Source organism: Agelaius tricolor, unplaced genomic scaffold (assembly GCF_023055355.1).
Source record: "Agelaius tricolor isolate 1412-34295 unplaced genomic scaffold, bAgeTri1.0.p SCAF_18, whole genome shotgun sequence".
Classification (NCBI taxonomy): domain Eukaryota; kingdom Metazoa; phylum Chordata; class Aves; order Passeriformes; family Icteridae; genus Agelaius; species Agelaius tricolor.
This window is the reverse complement of record NW_027269278.1, coordinates 12,621,456-12,643,096: the sequence shown is the minus strand read 5'-3', so window position 1 is coordinate 12,643,096 and position 21,641 is coordinate 12,621,456. Positions and strand designations below refer to the sequence as shown.

General features: G+C 48.0%; 1 protein-coding gene across 1 annotated transcript in view; it reads left to right on the top strand.

Moving 5' to 3' along the window:
• FAT2 (FAT atypical cadherin 2) overlaps nucleotides 1-21,641 on the top strand; it is a 56,786-nt gene that overhangs the window by 29,738 nt on the left and 5,407 nt on the right. Inside the window, exons 10-21 of the mRNA XM_071443396.1 lie at nucleotides 410-4,462; nucleotides 6,790-6,986; nucleotides 7,615-7,768; nucleotides 8,447-8,680; nucleotides 9,459-9,848; nucleotides 10,636-10,850; nucleotides 11,435-11,572; nucleotides 12,393-12,536; nucleotides 12,789-12,986; nucleotides 14,111-14,918; nucleotides 15,656-15,801; nucleotides 18,875-19,316. Coding sequence (XP_071299497.1) covers nucleotides 410-4,462; nucleotides 6,790-6,986; nucleotides 7,615-7,768; nucleotides 8,447-8,680; nucleotides 9,459-9,848; nucleotides 10,636-10,850; nucleotides 11,435-11,572; nucleotides 12,393-12,536; nucleotides 12,789-12,986; nucleotides 14,111-14,918; nucleotides 15,656-15,801; nucleotides 18,875-19,316 — 7,119 coding nt within the window. The remainder of the gene's footprint in view (nucleotides 1-409; nucleotides 4,463-6,789; nucleotides 6,987-7,614; nucleotides 7,769-8,446; nucleotides 8,681-9,458; nucleotides 9,849-10,635; nucleotides 10,851-11,434; nucleotides 11,573-12,392; nucleotides 12,537-12,788; nucleotides 12,987-14,110; nucleotides 14,919-15,655; nucleotides 15,802-18,874; nucleotides 19,317-21,641) is intronic.

Genomic DNA, 21,641 nt, shown 5'->3' with positions numbered 1-21,641 from the left:
CATCTTTCTCACTGCAATTTAGATCAAGGACTGAGGAATTTAATTGCTCCTGAAGTATTGGTAATTACAAGCATGACAGGGCTTGAAGGAACTAGTACTGTCTTTTCTACCATGTTCTGCACACGAGGCAAAAGCTTCAAGCACATGCTCTGCCACCACTAAATATGCTTAAATTAGAAGGGTGTTTATCTCCAATTTACATTTTGATTGATTCAAATGTTAGCTCACAGATCTCAATGGGTTTGTTGTTCTTACAATTAAAATTATTTAGAAATGAATTAATTTCTCTCAGTAGAAGAAATAGATGTTAATCAGGTCTGCAATAAGGAGAATCTATGAACAAGAGTTGCAGAAAACGAAGACCAGTAAGGTGTCTGCATTCTTCACTCTGTAATTTCTCTTCTTGCAGGTAATGGGGAAGGCTTCTTTAGCATCAACCCATATTCTGGAATTGTTACAGTTGCCCAGAAACTGGACCCATCCAGGCAGGAGCGATTTACTCTCATTGTAAAGGCAGAAGATCAGGGGTTTCCTCAGCTTAAAGATTCTGCTACAGTACATGTCCACATTAGACCCTCAGATCGAACCCCTCCAAAATTTCCAGAGGCTGAATACATCACAGAGATCAGTGAATCCACTGCTATTGGCTCTCCTCTGATCCAGGTTTCAGCCACAAGCTTGTCACCAGTCAGCTATGAAATAAAAGATGGAAATGGAGATGGAGTGTTCTCCATGAACTATCAATCAGGCCTTATTTCCACTCAGAAGAACTTAGATTTTGAGCAGGTGTCTTTTTACCAGTTGAAAGTCCGTGGTACCAACATGGCTGGAGCATTTATGGATGCAGTGGTGCTCATCTATGTCATAGATGAGAATGACAATGTGCCTGTCTTCGTTAAGCCTTCCTTCATTGGCTGGATCATGGAGAATGCCCCATCCCAGAGCATGGTTCTGGATGAAAGCAATGCTCCCCTCGTCACCTATGCAACAGATGCTGATCAAGACTCCAATGCTTTGCTGACCTATGAGATTTTGGAACCAGAGGCACTGAAATATTTCACCGTGGATCCCAGCACAGGGACGCTGACCAGTCGTGCTGATATAGACTATGAGCTCACCCCAGTTTTCCATTTCAGTGTACATGTGCATGACAGTGGAAGTCCCAGCTTGTTTGCATCCAAGCCTGCCAAGGTCACGATCCACGTTAAAGATGTCAACGATTCACCTCCAGTCTTTCTCAAAGACACCTATGACATTTCTATCTTGTTACCTGCCCACCCAGGGATGGAGCTTTTGTCAGTGCAGGCAAAAGATGCAGACTCGGAGGTGACCTACAGCATCGTGGAAGGGAACCTTGACAATGCTTTCCATATCCATCCACTAACAGGTCTCATCTCCATTCTTAACACAACTGGCCTGAGAAGCTACCAAGAGCTCACAGTCAGAGCTGGTGATGGCTTGTATAAGAGCACTGCTCTGGTTAAACTAAATTTAACTCGGGCACAAGGTACCAGCTTGAAATTTGAACAAGATGTATATACAGCAACTGTGATGGAGAACTCTACAGATGAGAAGACTCTAACCATTCTTGGAGTCAAAGGGTATCAGCTAAATGAACCCCTTTTCTACTCACTTTTGAATGAAAAGGAAAGGTTCAAAATGATCCAGGCCTCTGGAGTTCTTCAGACCAAGGGTGTGAAATTTGACCGCGAAATGCAAGACATGCATGAGGTAGCTGTGGAAGTGAAGGACAACAGGAAGCCACCAAGAGTGTCCCAAGCCACAGTCAGAGTTTATGTAGAGGATGTCAATGACAACCCCCCACAGTTTGAGAATGTGCCATACTACGCCTCGGTGCAGGACGGCACAGAGCCAGGGGATGTCCTTTTTCAGGTGTCAGCAACAGACAGAGACATAGGGGATAATGGAGCTGTTACCTACTCATTTGCAGAGGAATACAAATACTTTTGGATTGACCCTTACCTTGGAGACATCTCCCTTAAGAGGCCTCTTGATTATCAAGTATTAAATAAATACAACCTCCGGGTCATTGCTAAGGACAAAGGAGAGCCTCCCCTGCAAGCTGAAGAGGAGGTGGTGATCAGTGTGAGGAACAGATCCAACCCTCTGTTCCAGAGTTTGTACTACCGAGTGAAGGTGCCAGAAAACGTCCCCCCATATACATCTATCCTCCACATCCAGGCCCGCAGCCCCGAAGGCTTGCGCCTCATCTACAACATTGTGGAAGAAGATTCCCTGAAACTCTTCAACACCGACTTCAAAACTGGTGTCCTCACTGTCACAGGGCAGCTGGACTATGAGCTAGAGACAAAACACACATTCACTGTTAGAGCCACAGACACAGCACTTGGATCCTTCTCAGAAGCCAGAGTAGAGGTGGAGGTGGAGGACATTAATGACAACCCTCCCATATTTTCTCAGATCATTTATACAGCGTCTGTCTCGGAGAGTTTGCCACCACAGACCCCTGTTGTCCAGCTCTTTGCCTCTGATAAGGATTCGGGCAGAAACAAAGTGGTCTCCTATCAGATCATGGATGATGGTTCAGATGCTGCCAAGTTCTTTAATATTGATGCCAGCACAGGGCAAATAACAACAGCTCAAGCACTTGATTATGAAACAAATCAACAGTTCCGCATGAAAGTCAGAGCTGTGGATCATGGGGTGCCTCCTCTCAGTAGCGATGCCCTGGTAATCGTAGATGTGACAGACATCAATGACAATCCCCCTGAGTTCAGCCAGCTTCAGTATGAAGCCAAGGTCAGTGAAATGGCTACGTGTGGGCACATTGTGATCAAAGTCCAGGCCCTGGACCCCGACAGTGGAGACACCACCCGGCTGGAGTACGTGATCCTCTCTGGTAATGACAACAGGCATTTTGCCATTAACAGCACTTCTGGGATAATATCCATGTTCAACCGCTGCAAAAAGGACTTGGAGCCATCTTACAATCTCAGAGTTTCTGCTTCAGATGGAGTTTTCAAGAGCACTGTGCCTGTGTATATCAACACCACAAATGCCAACAAATACAGCCCCTCTTTCCAGCAGAATGTGTACGAGGCAGAGCTGGCAGAAAATGCTGAGATAGGAACCAAAGTGATTGAGCTGCTGGCTATTGACCCAGATGGTGGCCCATATGGCACCATAGACTACACCATCATAAATAAACTTGCCCATGAGAAGTTCTCCATAGACAATAAGGGCTGTATTGCCACACTGCAAAAACTGGACAGGGAAAATTCCACAGAGAGGGTCATTGCCATTAAAGTTATGGCCAAGGATGGGGGTGGGAAGGTGGCCTTCTGCACTGTCAAAATAATCCTCACAGATGAGAATGACAACCCACCTCTGTTCAAAGCCTCTGAATACACCCTGTCCATCCAGTCCAATGTCAGCAAAGGCTCCCCTGTCATCCAGGTACTGGCTTACGATGCTGATGAAGGTGCAAATGCAGATGTCATTTACTCTGTTGACTCTGTGGAAGATGTGGCAGAAGACCTTGTGGAGATCAATGCTGCCACTGGGGTTGTTAAGGTCAAGGAGAGTCTTATTGGTTTAGAAAATAGAGCCTTTAACTTCAAGGTGAAAGCTGAAGATGGCAGACCCCCTCACTGGAACTCCCTTGTTCCAGTGAATCTCCAGATTGTCCCCAGGGAAGTGACATTGCCAAGGTTTTCTGAGCCCCTTTATACATTCTCTGCATCTGAGGATCTTCCAGAGGGGTCAGAAATAGGGTCAGTCAAAGCTTTTGCAGAAGATCCCATTATATACAGCCTGGTGAAGGGAACCACTACAGAAAGTAACAAGGATGAGGTGTTCACATTGGATGAACAGACAGGGGCTTTGAGAATCAAAAAACCTATGGATCATGAGACCACCAAGTGGTACCAGGTTGATGTCATGGCTCACTGCTCACATCTGGAGACTGAGCTGGTCTCTCTGGTCTCTGTGAATATCCACGTGCAGGACGTGAATGACAACAGACCTGTTTTTGAGGCAGATCCCTACAGAGCATTTGTCATGGAGAACATGCCTTCAGGAACCACAGTCATCCAAGTGACAGCTAATGACCAGGACATGGGAAGTGACGGGCAGGTGACCTACAGTCTGGAAGCAGAGTCTGGCAACCTCCGTGGGCTGTTCACCATCGACGGCGAGAGCGGGTGGATCACCACCCTGAAGGAGCTGGACTGCGAGGAGCAGGAGATCTATCGCTTCTACGTGGTGGCCACTGACCACGGCAGGAAGGTGCAGCTCTCTTCCCAAACCCTGGTGGAGGTGACGGTGTCTGATGAAAACGACAACGCCCCGCAGTTCACCTCAGAGTTCTACAGGGGGTCAGTCATTGAGAACGCGGAGCCGGGGCAGGTCGTTGTCACCCTGAGCACCATCGACGCCGACATCTCCGAGCAGAACCGGCGCGTCACCTGCTACATCACCGGTGAGTTGGGCCAGACTGGGAATCTCCAGTGGGCAAGGGGAGAGTGTCATCTCGAAGTGAGGGTTTGAGACCTTGTCTTACAGGTTGTTAGTACAGAAATAGTGTTGCACTGACAGTCCTCTCAGAAACAGGAGATGAAGGCTGAGCTCTGTCATGAGCTGGACTCAGATGAATCTGGGGAATACAAAACCCTTTAGTAACTGCAGTGGGTTGATATGAATGATCATTAAAATAACTATCTCACCACTGAATTGACCTATTTCTCTGGGAATAAATAAGATACATATAAGTAATTACATATAACTGCAGTGGGTTGATCATTAAAATATGAATGATCATTAAAAATAACTGTCTCACCACTGAATCGTCCTATTTCTCTAGAAATTAATAAATAAGATACATGTAAGCAATTACACTGTACTGTAGAAATATTTATTTACACTTTCTTAACAGAGGAATATTTAAGACAGTGTAATTGTAATAGCTATTGGAAGGACAGGAGAGGCAGTACAGCAGGAAGGAAGATTTTTCTCACACAGATACTGTGATCTGTATTTAAGTTCTTTGACCCAGCTATTTCTCCTGCCACCACTGCAGTCAATTTATACATCACATATATACCTGTAGCCTATTTGTGTTTTTTAATAACTATGTATAACTTCTTGGTATTGTGTGTTTCCTACAAAACCACTTGGAGGCTGGCATAGTAACAAGGCTGCAGATAGTCACTCTGCACTGGGGAATATTTAAGACTATCACGTCAATCTTAGTAAAGGTTTTGGCTAACAAGACAAACTAAAGATTACTCTTGCATCCCTGAAATATCACGTGTGCCAACTAAAATTAACCACTGCTGTAAAATAACTAAAAAGTTACACTGGAATGTTTGTTTTGTATTTGCACAAGTAGAAGCTTGCTTTTATGGTATTTTTTGACCCTAAAGGGTCTTTCTAAGACCTGGGGCAGATCCTTCAAATTAAAATGTTTGTTCAGGCTCAAACGAGGACCCTTCAGGGTCAAAACATTAGGCCAGATCATGCTGCAGCCTGTTATCTATTGTTGTAACCATCTGAAACAGGGGAGGAATGCTGGTACTTTCATTTGGTTTATGGCATGCCTCGGTATTTGCAAGCCTTTGAGAGGAAAGATTTAATCCATTATGCATTCACATTTCTGCCATCTTGAAGGTAGTAATAACTTCCAAGTACTTTAAACCTGAGAGGATGCACACTTATGTTAGGGGTGAACACCTTGTGCTCTCTGCTCTGCACATACAAACACAGATCAGACTTTGCAAATAAACATGGATATGCAGCAAAAGAGAGGATTAGGTGAACACAGAGTCCAGCTTCCCCCTGTCCACATTGATTTCAAACACACAGACACTAAATCTGGGCATGGGCTGGTGTTTCCCAGCATCAGAAGAAGAGCTAGTACAGGTGTCATTGTGCCTCCACAACCTCATCACTGCCACACAAATGAAAACAGAAAGGGAGTGAATTTAATTTATCCCACTGCGTGAGACCCTTCAGAGTCCAGCATGAACAGATTCCACAGCCAGCTCTCTTCAGTGACCCCCATTGCCTGTTGTGCTTCCTCCTGGGTCAGCAGAGAGCACCAGCTCCTTCCCAGGAGAGAAGGATTTTCCTGTGGCAGCATCCAGCCCATTTAAAATCCAACGTGGGTAACAACAGTAGGATCAGCATGGATCTGGTGGACCAGAGAGCCTGCCTAGTCTGGATTTACCTGTCTCTCATCATTTGGCTCTTACAGAAACAAAAAGTAGCCCCAGAAAACAAAGTTATATGTTAAATACCTCTACAGGTTAGAGGAAGTACAACTGTACATGGTACCATAACAGTAAGATCCAAACCATGTCTGCAGGGTGTTTACAGCTCTCAAATCCTTTTAGGAACATGCAGAAAAAAGACTTGACAGGCTTTGGGAAGGTGAGACAATGTGGTTTTGAGGCAATGAATATGCACATCTGCAGAACATTACTGACTTTTCTGCCGTCATTTGTTTCCTTCTGTCACTGTAATGTGCAGACAGGGAATAACTAAATTGTGCAGGGTATTTCCCAGCTGTGCAGTGAGGTTAACCAAAAGCTCCTCACCTGCTGGATATGCCACCAGTGCCCTCTCTGCATCACCAGTGTGAGTCAGAGTCATGGTATCATTTGGGTTGGGAAAGACCTCTAGGAGCATCCAGGTCCTTCAGGTCTCCTAAGGAGCCATCAGTGGACACACCTGTATTCTGTTTCCTTACCCCTTCTGATTTTCAGCACTTAGTAAATGCCTTTTTTACTTGCTTCCTGCCCCCTCTAGAAGGAGACGTACTGGGACAGTTCACAGTTGATCAAATTGAGGGCGAGTGGACAATTTCTTCCAAGAAGCCTCTGGACAGAGAAGATACACAGAAATATCTCCTCAAGGTTATGGCTTCTGATGGGAAATTTCAGGCTACCACTGAAGTGGAAATTTTTGTACTGGATATCAATGATAATAGCCCTGAGTGTGGCCAGGTAAGACATCTGTTCTGGGACATCAGGGGCATAAAGGGAGATCCTGGGAGGGAAAGAACACAATAGAAAAGAAGAAAGAACAGGCAGAGCATGTTAAAGGATTTGGCTTGTCATAATTCTTCTCACACGATCCTGTTGCTTTGATTATGCTTAACAATTTTAATTAAGCAGCATGTCAAGCAAGAATATTAAATCTAGCCTCCAAGCATGTTTGCCAGCAGCAAGTGAGAGCCTAAGCATTATGAAGAGTAATTTTTGGAGATAAACAATGCCAGGAAGCCTCCTGGGAAGGGGCATGTAAATTACTGAGTTTTATATCCTGCTAAGCTGGGAGATTCCCATCAGGAGGTTTGTTGCTGTAGAGAGCTGATTGCTGGTGTGGACGTCACCCGTGGTGAGAACGAACAGAGGTGGTTACTTCCCAAAGGAGATTCAAAGGCTTGTGTGAAATGAGCTCACTTGTCCCAGTCCACACCCCAGCAGCCAAGAATGGGAGGCACATTGTGTTCCCCTATAAAACACAGAGTTTATCCTCTGTGAAGCTTCTGTGGGTCTGTTCTCCCTCCACATGGGGTGGAGGTACTTTGGAGACGGCTCAGATGCCAATGATTTCTTCTGTCCTGGCCAGATACTTTACACTGGGAGAGTCTCTGAAGATGCTGGGCCGGGTCTTTTAATTTTGAAGATATCAGCAAGTGACCCTGACGTGGGCAGCAATGCCCAGATCACCTACAGCCTGCACGGCCCTGGTGCTGAGGAGTTCCGGCTGGGCCCGCACACAGGTGAGAGCAGGGCTGCTTTCATCCTCTTCCTCACCCTCCCCTGAGAAATGCAAGCTCTCAGCATGGCTTAACACTTACCTCCTCTTGAGAAACACAAGGAGCTGTTTATTCCAGCTGTCCCAAGCTAGGAAGGAATGGCCACAGCAGAGAGGAGAGGGAGTTCTACATCATCCTGATTGCTCTGTCTCTTCTTTTGAAATGAAGAGCAGACACTATTGCTAGCAGCCAGGTCTCAAGGAGGAAAGAGCAGCAAGTATTTGGCTTCAGCCAAAGACACAAGTTCTAAATCCCAAAATACCTCTTACTGTGTCTTGGTCAGTGTATTTACCCAGACCCGATGATCATTCTAGAGATCGCTTGGGTTCATTTCATTGCAGAAAGCTCAGTGCAGGGGAGTTTAGAAGTACAATTTATTTCTGAACAGTTTTATCCCATGATGGCATCCCTTGGATGAAGTTCAGCTGAACTTGCAGGACTGCCCATGCAAAGCCTTGCCAGGGCCCTGGCTGGCAACGATCTGAGGATAGCCCTGAGCAATGTGGCATGGACACATCACCACTATTAGCTCAATTATTGTCTCCCACGGTTCATCCAGGAAAACAGCTGAACCTCTCTGAGGTCTTGTAGGCTGCAGCTGTGATTGCTGGAGACACGACCACCTCCTGTTCTTTTCCACAGGGGAGCTGACCACATCTGCACCCCTGGACCGTGAGCAGAAGCCCGTGTACCACCTCGTAGCCAAAGCCACTGACGGCGGGGGCCGTTCGTGCCAGGCTGATGTGACACTGATCATTGAGGACACCAATGACAACGCTCCGAGGTTCTTCCCCAGCCACTGCGCCGTGGCCGTCTTTGATAACACCACAACCAAGACACCCATCGCTGTGGTTGCTGCCAGGGACCTTGATGAAGGTGAGTCAGAATGGGATTTATGTGTTGGTAGAGTTCATCTTTCATTCTGAATAGAAGCCTTTGAAACCTAGGGAAGTGCTACAGCAATGGGCTTAGATGATTGAATCTTGGCGAAGATGTGCCTGGATCTCATCACTGACATATTCTTGACTACTGGGCTGGCATCAGCATTTTTGTGACCCTATTGGGAGCACAGTATCTGTAGAAACATGCAGACCTTCTTTGAGAATATGCTCAGTGACTGTGGCTGTGATGCACAGCTCAAAGTGTGATGCAGGGATCTAAACTGGACAGAAACTTGTTCAGAGGTGGGGACTGAGAATGAGTGTAATAAAGGCAAAAAGGAGCTTTAGTTATGGGTGGTGTAGGTAATATGGATGGAGAGGTCCTTCCGAAAACACAGAGATTCTCCGAAGTATAGGTAAGGCTCCTAAGAAAGGAACTTTCAATAAACCTCTCCAGCAGAGACTGGATCATATTTATCTTCTTTGGAAGCAGATATGAAGAGAAATTACATTTGAAAACAAGGTAATTAAAAATGAGGAACAGTAGTCCATGCAGATAGCTGACACTGGTGGATAATGGTGAGGGCTGGCTAGATGACTGAACCTGCAGATGAACAGGGGCACACTTAATGTTTGTATGATGTTCATACAGCCTCCATTTATCCTGGGAATTGAAGATCATTCTGTTCCTGTAGTCCTAATGCATTATAAATGACTAAACCCAGCAGCATCCCTACCCATGAATTACTGCAGCCTGTCTGTTTCCCTTCCAGGTCTCAATGCTGAGGTGGTCTATTCTCTGTCTGACTCTGCCAATGGGCACTTTTCAATTGAGGAAACCACGGGGGTGATCCGGCTGGAAAAGCCCCTGAAGGACTCCCAGCACTCAGCGTTTGAGCTGACAGTCTGTGCCACCGACCGGGGCAGCCCACAGCCCCTCTCCTCCCTCGGCACTGTCACTGTCTCTGTTGTGGATCTCAATGAGTACCTGCCTGTTTTCCTGGCCCCTGAGTACGTGGCCATGGTGAAAGAAGACGTGGCTGTTGGTACCGAGGTCCTCAACTTGTCAGTCCTGACAAGGGACAATGTAGAAAACACAGAGATCAAGTATGAAATTGTGAACGGCAATGACCACGGGAAATTTCAGCTCAACTCAAACACAGGTAAAATGATCTTGTACCCGAGCAGGTCCAGGATGATCCAACATCAAAGGATGTCTTTGTGTGCATCTTCTCTGGTTCTTCCCCATTTGGCTCCCACTTCTGCTTACCTCTGTCTTTACACATCACAAGGGTAGGAAATACAGTCTTCTTTTCTACTTCAAATTTTACTATCCAAGTCACTTAAGGAGTGATCCAAATCTTACTGAAATTAATGGAAAGATTCCTCCTACATGTCTGAGACCTGAGAGAGGCCCATGTGAGTCAAGGATACATGGAGAACAGGATGAGAAAATTTTCCCAATTCAAAATTCAGGAGAAAGTGTTTTCATTTAAAAAGTCTTTCCATCAAGATCCCACGAGGAACCTGCTGCCCAGGGTAGTAGGCAGCTTTATTGAGTAGCACTCAATGAACATGGATAATAGTACCCTAACTATGGACAGGTGTTGAGCCACAATTGCCAGCCAAATAAAGCCCTATTCTGTTTGCACAGAGATGTGATAAGAGCTGTTATCAGAAGGCCAGTGCTAACTCCCTGAAACGAGCCCTTGGCTGCGTCAGCAATGGCCTTCTGCCCTCAGCTGTAACATCCTCATCAGTGGCTCCTCAGCCTCTCTGGTCACAAGGCTCTTGCTAATTCTTCCACATCAAGGGGGTTGAAGTTAGGTCAACTACAGTTTCAGCTGGCAGTTTGGCAGTTGCCTTGGCATATCTGCAGTATTCCAAGAAATCCCATGTGCCGTTCATTTGAAGTATTTTCTGTCCTTTCCTCCCCATCTCCCAATGTAGGTGCCTTATACATCAATGGGAGCCTGGACTTTGAAGCAAGTCACGAGTATTACCTGTCCATTGAGGGCACAAGGAAGGGCTCAGCCTCTCTCAGTGATGTGACCATGGTGGTGATCAACATAACTGACATTAATGACCATGCACCAGAGTTCATCCAGGATCCCTACTCCACTGACATTCGGGAGGATGCTGCCATTGGAGAGATCATCCTCACGGTATGACTGAACCACGCCAGCTGTCTTTACCTCTGCTTCATTTGTGCTATGCAATATTCACTCCTCTTGTGCACTTTTCTTTTCCTTGGACACAGTGACCTCAGTGGGCTTGTGGCATTCAGCATCTAAGGTTAAAGCATGACTTTTAATTCCTGAAACTCCACAGGCATGGAGAACACTTTGTGTTATAAAACACCTTTAAGTGAAAATTAAGGGCTTAGGAGCTTTGAGAACATCCCAAGAAAACAAAAATGCCTGAAAAAGGACCATGCCCTTGTGGCCTGGAGAAGGCAGAGGCTCACCTGGGCAGAATAGCAGAGTCCAAGGTGATGTGGAGTTCCCTGTCCAGCCTATAACCATCACAGGGGTGGTAAAGTCGGGAAAGGGATGAGGAGAAAGCTGAGGAAACTATGTTGTCTTGAAAAAACTATTGGATGACACTTATTTGAAGCACCTTCCTTTCCCCCTTCTCATTTGAGACAAGCTCCAACCAATACCCTAAAATGAGAAAGTAATCCCATTTCTCCATGGCATCCTTTTTGGCCCAAGGATCCTAGTGGTTTGGTTTTTTTTCCTCCAAACAGGTGTCAGCTGATGACTTGGATGGGTCCATGAACAATCAGATCACATATTCCATTGTGGAAGGGAACCCACTGGGACACTTTGCCATTCAACCCAAAAATGGGCAGATCAGCATTGCCAAGCATCTGGACAGGGAGGAGGTGAGTTCAGGAAAATGAGAGTGGGAAGGCTGAAACAGATGTGCCCAAAAAGACTGAGGGAGAACAGCTTCCTCAGCTACCTCCTGTTTTCATAATATTGTAGGTAGAAGACAAGGCATTAATTTGTTTTCTAGACTCACAGATATTGCAGTAGGAAGGCTGGGCTTTAGGAAAGGCAGTATAGAATCATAGAATGGTTTGGATTGGGAGGGACTTTGAGGATCATCTAGTTCAAATCCCTTCCATAGGCAGGGACACCTTCCACAGCTCTGAGTTTTGGTCTCAATATTGAGAATGTTGGTTGTGGAAACCAACATGGTTGGGTTCTGCTTCTCTCCATTAGAGAAAACAGGTGTGGGGGGGAGAAAGGTCACCTGGACAATCTCTCATTCATAAAACAGCAGCAGCTTGTCTCAGCCTGCCAGAGTTGAGAAGCCTTTGGATAACACTCTGAGGCACATGATGGAATTCTTGGGATGTCCTGCGCAGGAACAGGAGAAGATCCTGATTGGTCCCTTCCAACCCAGCTTATTGTGTGATTGTATGGTTCTTAAACAACTATTGGCAGGTGTTTGCCCAGCTTAGTTTCATCCATCTTTGCCAAGTTTCTCTTTTCTGCAACTGTTGTGAGGCTGATTTAGTTTAGCAATGAGCTTTGAGTGAGATTTATGGATGGAGAGCCTTAGCCAAAGTCAAAGCTGTTGTGGCCATGGTGCATGACCTCAGGCATTTCAACAAGCTGCAGGAGAATAAAACTGTGATGTGAAAAAGCCACCATTTTGCCCTTTCTCCAAGTAATGCTGCCCTACAAATCCTCCAGATCCCCAGTTACTCGCTGACAGTTCGAGCCACGGACAACGGCCACCCTGCTCAGTTCAGTGATGTCCCCGTGCACGTCCATGTGTCTGATGTCAATGACAACCCTCCTCGCTTCTTCCAGCTCAACTACAGTGTGGTGGTGCAGGTAAGCCAGGAGACAGTTTGTTCTCCCAGTCCCTCTCATTGCCCTCAGGAACTCGTTCCTAGGCTGCTGTTGGAGTAAAGTGGGGAGACAGTGATGAATCACTTTTCTGCTTTGTGCTCTGTGGGTTCTAGGGCAGGGGTGGGATTTGTTTTCCTGTTCCTGATCCAGCAGCTCCTGGGGTGCTGTAGGTTCCCCTGGGCCATTTCTCTTTGCTTGCCTTCCTCCCTCCAATAGAGTCTTTCCCCATTTCAGGAGAATGCTCCCGTGGGGACAAGTGTCCTGGAGCTGATTATGAGCGACAGAGACTCTCCAGAAAATGGACCACCCTACTCGTTCCAGATCACCCAGGGCAATGATGGGAAAGCCTTTGAAGTCACCCAAAATGGTCTGCTGGTAACATCGTCTGTCCTGAACAGAAGAGTGAAAGAACAGTACCTATTGCAAGTCCAGGTAGAGCCTGTGTTACTGTCCTGGTGTCTGAATTCCCCAGTGAGCTTAAGCAGCAATAAAATGCGATTAGCATGGCCCAGCTGAACGAAAACATCTCTGGCTTTGAAGAAATCCAATCCAGGCACAAATTTTGCAGCTTGGAGCCAGCTGCAGAGCTCATTTCTGCACACAGTCTGCCCACAAGAAGCAGGGGGCCAGCTTCTGTGTTGATAAAATCAGATAATGTGATCATGAACAATACTCTGTCAGCAGTTTCCTTAGACAGATGCTTTCCCCATAATCATTCTAGTGAATTCCAATTTAAAGTGAGAGCTGGATCTGGTCCTACAAGCTTTCTCTAATTATCCTTGTCATTTAAGAAGTGGTTTCAGTTCCTCTTCAAAAAGGATTTCTATTGTTGCAGAATGAATTCATTATTTTTCAACATTATCAGTAGGGGTAGTCCATTACAAACAAAAGCATAATAACATGTAAAGTACATACTTCTTCAGTAATGGCAATTGCTGCAAAAGCTGAGTACTATTATATTACAAACCTCAATCTCTAACTGCTTAGCATTAGGGAGAAATTTATCCCATAATCTGATTATTCGCATTTTTCTGTTTGAGGTTCCTTGACTCAATGCTAGGCAGACATTGTCAGAGGTGGGACAGGGGCTTAAAGAGCCTGGAAGGTGAGCGAATGTGTTGATGTGCGTAACTGCTTTACATCTCTGTACACTCAGTTACGCTTGGAACCACAAAGATTGGCAACATCACAAAAAATTATTAAGCCTAAGGAATATTCAGAGCCACTCAGAGGTGCCTCAGCTGCTCCTGAATGCACAGGGAAGTGAGCATGACCCCACCACTAGCAGAGGGCCTCAGTCAGTCTCCAAGGCCTCATCAGTCTCCTCCATCCTTCCCTAAGGAAGGGAAGCTCCCCTTTCCCAAGGGCTTTCTCCAGGCAGAGCTCCAACACTGCTGCCAAGTTTTCCCATTCCTTCTTCACTCCCAACCTGCTGCCTGAGAGCTTCCACTCCCTGCTCCCTGAAAGGCACTCTCCTCTGCAAGAGCTCACCAGTCAGGTGAGGTGACAGTGAGTGAGTGTGTGGCTCTAACAGATCCTTCTCTTCTCCTTGCCAGGTCTCCGACAGCGGCATCCCTCCCCTCTCCTCATCTGCATTTATAAACATCCAAGTGACTGAGCAGAGCCAGTACGCGCCCTCAGCCCTTCCCCTGGAAATATTCATCACCACCAATGAGGACGCCTTCCGAGGCGGTGTTCTGGGCAAGATCCACGCCACGGACCGGGACCCCCACGACACGCTGGTGTACACTCTGGTGGCACAGGTGCCCAAGGAGGGGCTCTTCTCTGTCGGGGCTGCAGATGGGAAGATCATTGCTGGGGACAAGCTCCCCCACGGGCACTACCTTCTGAACGTGACAGTGAGTGACGGAACGTTCACAGCCACCACGAGCGTCAGCGTCCACGTGTGGTGCTTCACGCAGGAGGCCTTGGACAAGGCCGTGGTGCTGCACTTCCGACACCTCTCCCCCGAGGAGTTTGTGGGGGACCACTGGCGCAACCTGCAGAGATTTCTGGGGAACATCCTCGTCACCCGGCGCCAGAACATCCACATGGCCAGCCTGCAGCCTGCAGCTGCCTCGGATGGAGTGGATCTGCTCCTGGCTGTCGGAGAGCCGCACGGCTCCTTGTATGAGCCGCGGGTGCTGGCCAGCAAGCTCACTGGGTCAGCTGGGGAGATGGACCAGCTCGTGGGGCTCCGGATGAAGAAAGCGATCCATGTGCCCTGTCACGGGTCAGACTGTGCCCACCGTGTCTGCAAGGAGACCATCCAGCTGGACCCAGGCATGATGTCCACGTACAGCACTGCCCGGCTCAGCGTCCTCACCCCGCGGCACAGCCTGGAGCAGATCTGCTCGTGCAATGGTGAGCAATCCTTCTGTAAACCTGGGCATGTTGTGCTCTCCTTCAGTACAATATAGAGCACCTGGATTTTCCATGGAATTAGGTTGCCCAGTGACCAATAGTTTTGCCCACAACTTCAAAGACTTTAAAATCTGGAAGTCTCATATAGTCTCTTTTAAAAAATTTATCTCCTGTAGCATTTAATAACAGCAACATCTGTCTCTCTGATTGGGAAAAGTCACTCACATTTAGCAGGAAATGAAAGGTCAGTGATCAGAATTTTGTATCTGTGATCTCATGTGTTGATCCTGGACCAAAGCACAGAATAACAAATAAATTTGAGGAAAGCCAAATAAAATATATTTGTTACACTGGTTCTAGGATACTTCAAGAAATAAGTGGAGGGAGCGGGATCAGTGACACTAGGGCAGGAACGTAAGGGGATACCACAGAATAATAGAAAACCTTGCTAAGGATGGAGAAATTCAAGGGTGTTGTAGACCACGCTGAGGGCACCTTGAAGGATAGAAATAGCCAGGTTGGTATTTCAGGGTTGCTTCACAGTTGAGTACATAGAGGAAGTACTGGGAGTTCCTGGTGGGGCTGTGGGAGATGCAGTGCAGGGATCCATGAGCTGCTGTGGACGGGACTGCTCCTGGACAGTTGTGGCTTCAGGCTAGCAAAAGAGGCAAGGCTTGATACAGTGCACAGCCTCAAAGTGCCACAGAGATGAGACCTTTCTTTCACTGTCCTTTCAGGAACAGCTGTGAGGTTTGGGGGCCACAGCTACATTTGGTACCAGCACTCCCAGGCTGGCTCCTGGCACATGCACTTTCGCCTCAAGACCCACCAGCATCACGCAGTCGTGTTCCACGCCAACGGGAGCGACCACGCCACGCTGGAGGTGGGTATGGCACTGCAGGGGGACTTCTCTCACAGCTACAAAAACCTCACTCTCTCGGGGGAGGGAATCACAGAAAGAATATGCAAAAATATGTACCCTTAGTAATTTGTGAAATACAAGACTTGGGAAGCCCAAATGAGAGCCAAGCTGAGTTTGGCAATTGCTGCAACCACAACGGGAAATCATCCTCTATACATGTAAGTGCATGTGTTGGTCTCTGGTGTGACTTCTGGTGAAGTCATCAGACACCCATAGCAGGTCTACATAACCTTCTTTCTTGTTTCTTCATTCCTCTCTTGCATCTCACCTCTCAGGACAAAGCATTTATCAGGTGGAGTTGTCCACAAACCATTGTTTGTTTCCACTTTAGCAAAGGCCAAACTTTCTCCCATACCTCAAATTAAAGGTCCTTTACAATAATGGACAGAAAAGAAAGAACAGGAATCCAAAATTTTATTTTTCACACACACACACCTCTCTTCTCAACCACTTTCTTCAGATGGTTTCACTATTTTAGACACCTTCAGAGACAGGAATATTTCATTCCAATCACTCTTCCTCCCTTTGACTGAACACTGAACTTACCAAAGCATTCAGAGATCATCTCCCTCTTCCACTTTGGCAACAGAAGGAAAGCAGCAGATGACTAAAGAAAAGCTGGTTTATATATTCCTCATCAACTGAATTCAGACTAACTGGAGCCTAAGATCACAGGACATGCTTACCAGCTTACAGAGATTTGTCCTTGAGACTGATCACATTGAGATCTACAACTATAACCTACCTGGAAGTGTTCATCCTATTCTTGGATTTCCCCATCCCTTCTCATGGTTTCACAACCCCATCTTCCTGTTGTTCCATCTTCCCACAGTTACAAAAGACCCACTCAGACAGGGAGCTGCACGGCAGCCAACCCCCACACATGCCTTTTGCACATATTTCAAGCTCCTGCTGCCACAGCCATCGCTCCTGAAGAGCAGGAGCAGAGAAATATTATCCATGTGTCCTGTACCCATCTCTGAGAGTGACTTCAGGCTGAACTCTAAAGGCCCAGTGCGAAAAACTTCTCATTAAGGGTCTCGTGATTTCTACCTCACCTCTGGGAAGGAGAGTCACCCAAGAGCTCATCAGAAGGAATCCAGCACTTTAGGTGGTGCTCAGGAAGTACAAGATGGCAAGAAACTCCACTGATCCAGGCCAGCATAGGGAGTCAAGGTTCATTATTGGTGGAGTTCAGTGAGCTCATGATGTCCTGTGCCCAAGCTTGTCTCCACAATCTTTTCAACAGGAAACATTCATAAATCCTCCTCCATAAAAGTGTCTGTGAATAATTTCTTTCCTGACTCACTTTATTAGCAATATCTTATGGATAAAAAGGTTTCTAAACCACCTGGCCTGATAAAATTGAAGGAGTCCCTCAAGATTTTAAACTTTGTAGACTGAAGTACTCCAGATATGAGCCAAAGCCTTGAAAGGACCATAACTGATGGTTTGTAGATTTGATGAAGAGGATGAGCTCTCCCAAGAGCATGCATATCACCACTTTTCCAGTCTCTAAGCTCTCCTGATGTTCAGAAATAGGTTACAGGAAGAGGATGGCAGACCAGGCAAGCTGGGAAAGGCTTGGCAGTGTGTCAGTTCTTGCTCCAGGGAATCGAGTTCTCAGCTGTCTCCCAGCCCCAGAAATTGATAAGCCAAATCTACAGACCCATCTGAAGAGAAATCATGTTCCTGCAGATGAAGTGAAGTGACAAAGTTCTCTGGTGTGCTTGCCAATTGTGCAAAGGGATTTACACACGTGTTGCCCCGAGGCCCTTCCATGCCATGTGCCAGCTGCTTCTTGTTCTTTCTTCCTTCAGCAGTTGCTCTCTCCTCCCACTGTATTTATTTATACCATGGGCTTCTCTAAGAGTTAGCTGTTGTCCTGCTCTGCTCCAGAGTATCGCCTTCATATTGTGGGTGGGTTTCTCTCGAGTGTAGCCCATAATCATTCCTGCTCTTCTAACCCCTTCCAAGAGTGAAACCCTTCTTGCTGTCTCTAATGTCCTCCAGGGACATCTCTCCTGCCTGGGATGAATTGCTTGATGTTACATAGCAGGCTCTGCAGGTTTCCCACCAGCACTTCATTCCATCTCTTTTCTCCTTTTCCATAGGCTCTTGGCTTCTGTGAGAGAGAGGTTTTATCAACAAAGCACTGGGGAGATTAAGGTGAAAAAGGGGTTTAACCCTGACTTCACCCTGAAACAACACAAATAACTTTTTCTTTCTTCATCCTATATGACTTTTAAAGATTAATCTTGGGCCAGAAATAGGAATTTCTGATGTCCCCATTTAATGCAGAGGACTTTGGTGAGGTTCACTTTTAGCAGCTCAGTGCCTTGTCTCTCTCCAGTCTGGTGGAGATCAAGGATTGGATTGCAGTAACTTTGGCCTTGTTTTCCTGCATGGGTACAACAGTTATTCCTTTCTCTGCCTCCCAAGTCCTGCTTTTTCCTCCAGAGAAAGCTTCCAGTGCTTCTCCTCAATAAGATTCTTTCACCACCCTCACCCCTGCCAAAAGGGCAACTGGTCCAGCACCTTCCCCACTACCAATGAGACAGTGAGAACAGAACAAAAGCCACGTGGCCCAGAACAAGGGTCCATCTGTGACTGGTGGTGCTCTTATGGATAGTCTGAATGCCAGGGCTCTGATCAGGCTCAGGAAGGTGGGAGAAAGGGCAAGCAGCTGCAGCAGTAGCTGTGTGATCCCATGGCTCTATTGCATGGAAAGATGGGCTTCCCTCCTTGCATGCTGGTCAAAGGCTGCCAGGAAGGACCATAGGTGAAATTGTGCCAGACAGGTGAAGGTGTTCTCCAAAGTAAAGGAGTTGCAGTCCCTTAATTGATCCAGGCATAGGTTAAAAAGGTGAAAAAGGCTGCATTTGGTACTTCTTGGAATTAGAAAATTGGGAGTAATCTCAACTGTCAAGTGAAGGCTGGGAGAGAGGGGAACAAGCAGCAGGAGGAATGTTGAAACCCTTCATGAAACAGCAGCCACCTGTGTCCCAGCTAGCTGTGATTCTGTGTTTTACAGATGGTTAATGGAGTGCCTCACCTTGGCTACAGCTGCCAGGGGAGCTCCTCTGGGAACCTCTCCTCCTCACGGTTTGTGAGCGACGGCGAGTGGCACTCCGTGTTCCTGGAGGTGAAGAACTCTTCCGTCCGCCTGCTCGTCGATGGCCTGGGCAACGCCTCCCTCCAGCTGCCAGGGACCTGTGGTGTCCCCCAGGGCAGGCGAGACCTGGTCTTTGGGGGCCTCCCAAAGTCGCTGCAGTCCCAGAGGGTCACACGGGGCTTCAGGGGCTGCCTGGACGTGGTTGCCATCAACGGCAGAGAAGTGGTTCTCCTTCCAGGGAAAGGGCAGTCGAGGGAAGTCTTGGAGCAGGTGGGGATAAGGCAGTGCTGCTCCCCCAGCGGTGCCTGCAGCAGCAACCCTTGCCTCAACAACGGGATGTGCTCCGAAACTCACGGAGGAGGTACGTGAACATCCCACTCAGAGCTGTGGAGAGCAGTGAGCAGTGAGGGGGGGAAAGATGCAGCAGCTTTATTATCCCTGGGGAGGGGCTATTCCAGAGGGGAAGCAGAGATCCTCTGTCCCAGGGGACCTCAGGTGACTCAGTGCAGCACCCAGCAGCTGCAGGGTGTGAGATCATCATCCTGGCTCTCACCAGTGGACCACGGGCCCAGAGGGCAGGAAGGTGTTTCTAAGGAGTGTGCATGACATAGGAGAGCAGAGTGTTGCCAAAAACTCAAATGCATGTAGAGATTCCACCCACCCCTCTGCATCCTTTTTGCTTAAGGAGCTGTTAACAAGGCTGGAATCAGGCAAGATGGGATCATGTGGTGATGGTATCTGGGCAGAAACAAGCCAAGATCTTGGACTCTTCCCACTGCAGGGAGCAACTCCCCAGGGCTATGCAAAGGGATATGGGAAAACTGTAAGCTCAAATCCCAGACTCCCAGGCTAACATGGGGTGCACACACCCAAAAGAGGTTTGATACAGGCTCTGCACCAGGCAGTGTCCCTGCTGCCCCATTCCTGCCATCAGAGGGGCTCCTTGCAGTGAGCTGTGTCCTGTGTCACAGGGACGGGGGCTGTGAGCAGAGGAGCTGCTCCCAGTGATGTCCACCTGTGTGTCACTGCCCTACAACTGGCTGTAGCTGCCAGCAGAGCAGGGCTGCACCCCGTAACACCCTCTATGAGATGGGTACTGCCTGTGCCTCAGCCCCTCAGAGGGGCAGTGGGGTGCTTCCCACGCTGCTGTGTGGGGCAGAGGCTGCTCCTGCAGCTCTCTGGGGCCCTTGCCAAAGCACACCCTGCCCGGAAAGCAAGTGAGGACAAAGGAGGCACCACCTTCCCCTGCCCTGCCCGCTGCCTCTGGGAACAAGATTCCCAGCCCTGTCGACTCAGCAGCTGCCTGGTTCAGGTGAACTTGTTTGACACCAGGTGTAAATGTACAGAACAGTTAGTCTGGCTGGCACTCACACCTCAGCCTTCAGACCCTCTGCACAGAAAACCTCTCTGGCTGGGCTGGAAGGGGCTCAAGGCCCACAAAGGGAAAACACATCTCTGCTCTAAGTCAAGGCATCCCCTGCTTTCACTGCAGAGAGAATACAGTGGCAGGGGGAGGTGAAAAATCATTCCTTCAGTAATAACCTAATGATCATCCAGCACCTTTCCCATAGTTTCCTTCTAGGATGAACAATTTCTCCTGCAAATGGCCCAGCTGGCCAGGAAAGAGCCTGTGGGACATGGCCCCAGGCAGGGCACTGCTGCAGGGAAGGGATTGCCCAAGGGATGTTTATTTGGGAGGTTATCCTGGTTACCTGAGTGCCATGGGCTCAGTCCTGGGTACCCCAGGCAGGCAGCACGAGTTCCTGCAGAGCTGTGCCCAGGATCTCAGTGAGTTCCTGCAGAGCTGTGCCCAGGGATCTCGGTGAGTTCCTGCAGAGCTGTGCCCAGGATCTCAGAGAGTTCCTGCAGAGCCCTGCCCAGGGATCTCAGTGAGTTCCTGCAGAGCTGTGCCCAGGGATCTCAGTGAGTTCCTGCAGAGCTGTGCCCAGGGATCTCAGTGAGTTCCTGCAGAGCCCTGCCCAGGGATCTCGGTGTGGGATTGCAGCACAGGCAGGGACTCGCCTGTGGAGCAAGCCTGGGAACCACGTGGCTGTGTGAGAACACAGCTGTGGGGAGAGCACCCAGGCCAGCCCAGCACCACCCCAGGACCACAAACACAAGTGAGCCCCACATCCAGGACATGTGTTTGGGCACACACAGGCCTGTGGGCAATGTCCAGCACCTGCTGCACCAGTGTTGGCACGTCCTTCTGGTACAGCCACTGACACACATGTGGGAACAGGCCCAGGTTGTTTGCCCTGTGCTCTAAAGCAGGGTTGTTCAGCTTGTGGAGGAGTAGCAAAGACTTTTCAAGTGTGCTGGAAGGTGCAAACTCTGAATTTCCCTCACTGCAGCACCAGCCAGGTGACAAGCAGGAGCTCAGCACAGCCAGGGACATTCCCATGCTTAGGGCAATGCTAAACAGCAGCCGAAAGCACAAACAGCAGGAGCCCCTCTGAGTCCCTGGCTGTGCTGGGTTTCCCTCTGTCTGTGAGCAGACATCTCCTGCAAGCAGGAGAAACTCTGCATGTTGAGACAGGCACTTCATACCACGAGAACTCGCAGGACCAAAGACTCCTGAGAACAACAAATTACAGGGGATTGCACTCAACAGAGTCAGAAACTGTGAATCAGCCTGCCAAGTTCCCCTTCCTTTATCCCAGATTTGTCCCTCAGCTTCTCCATG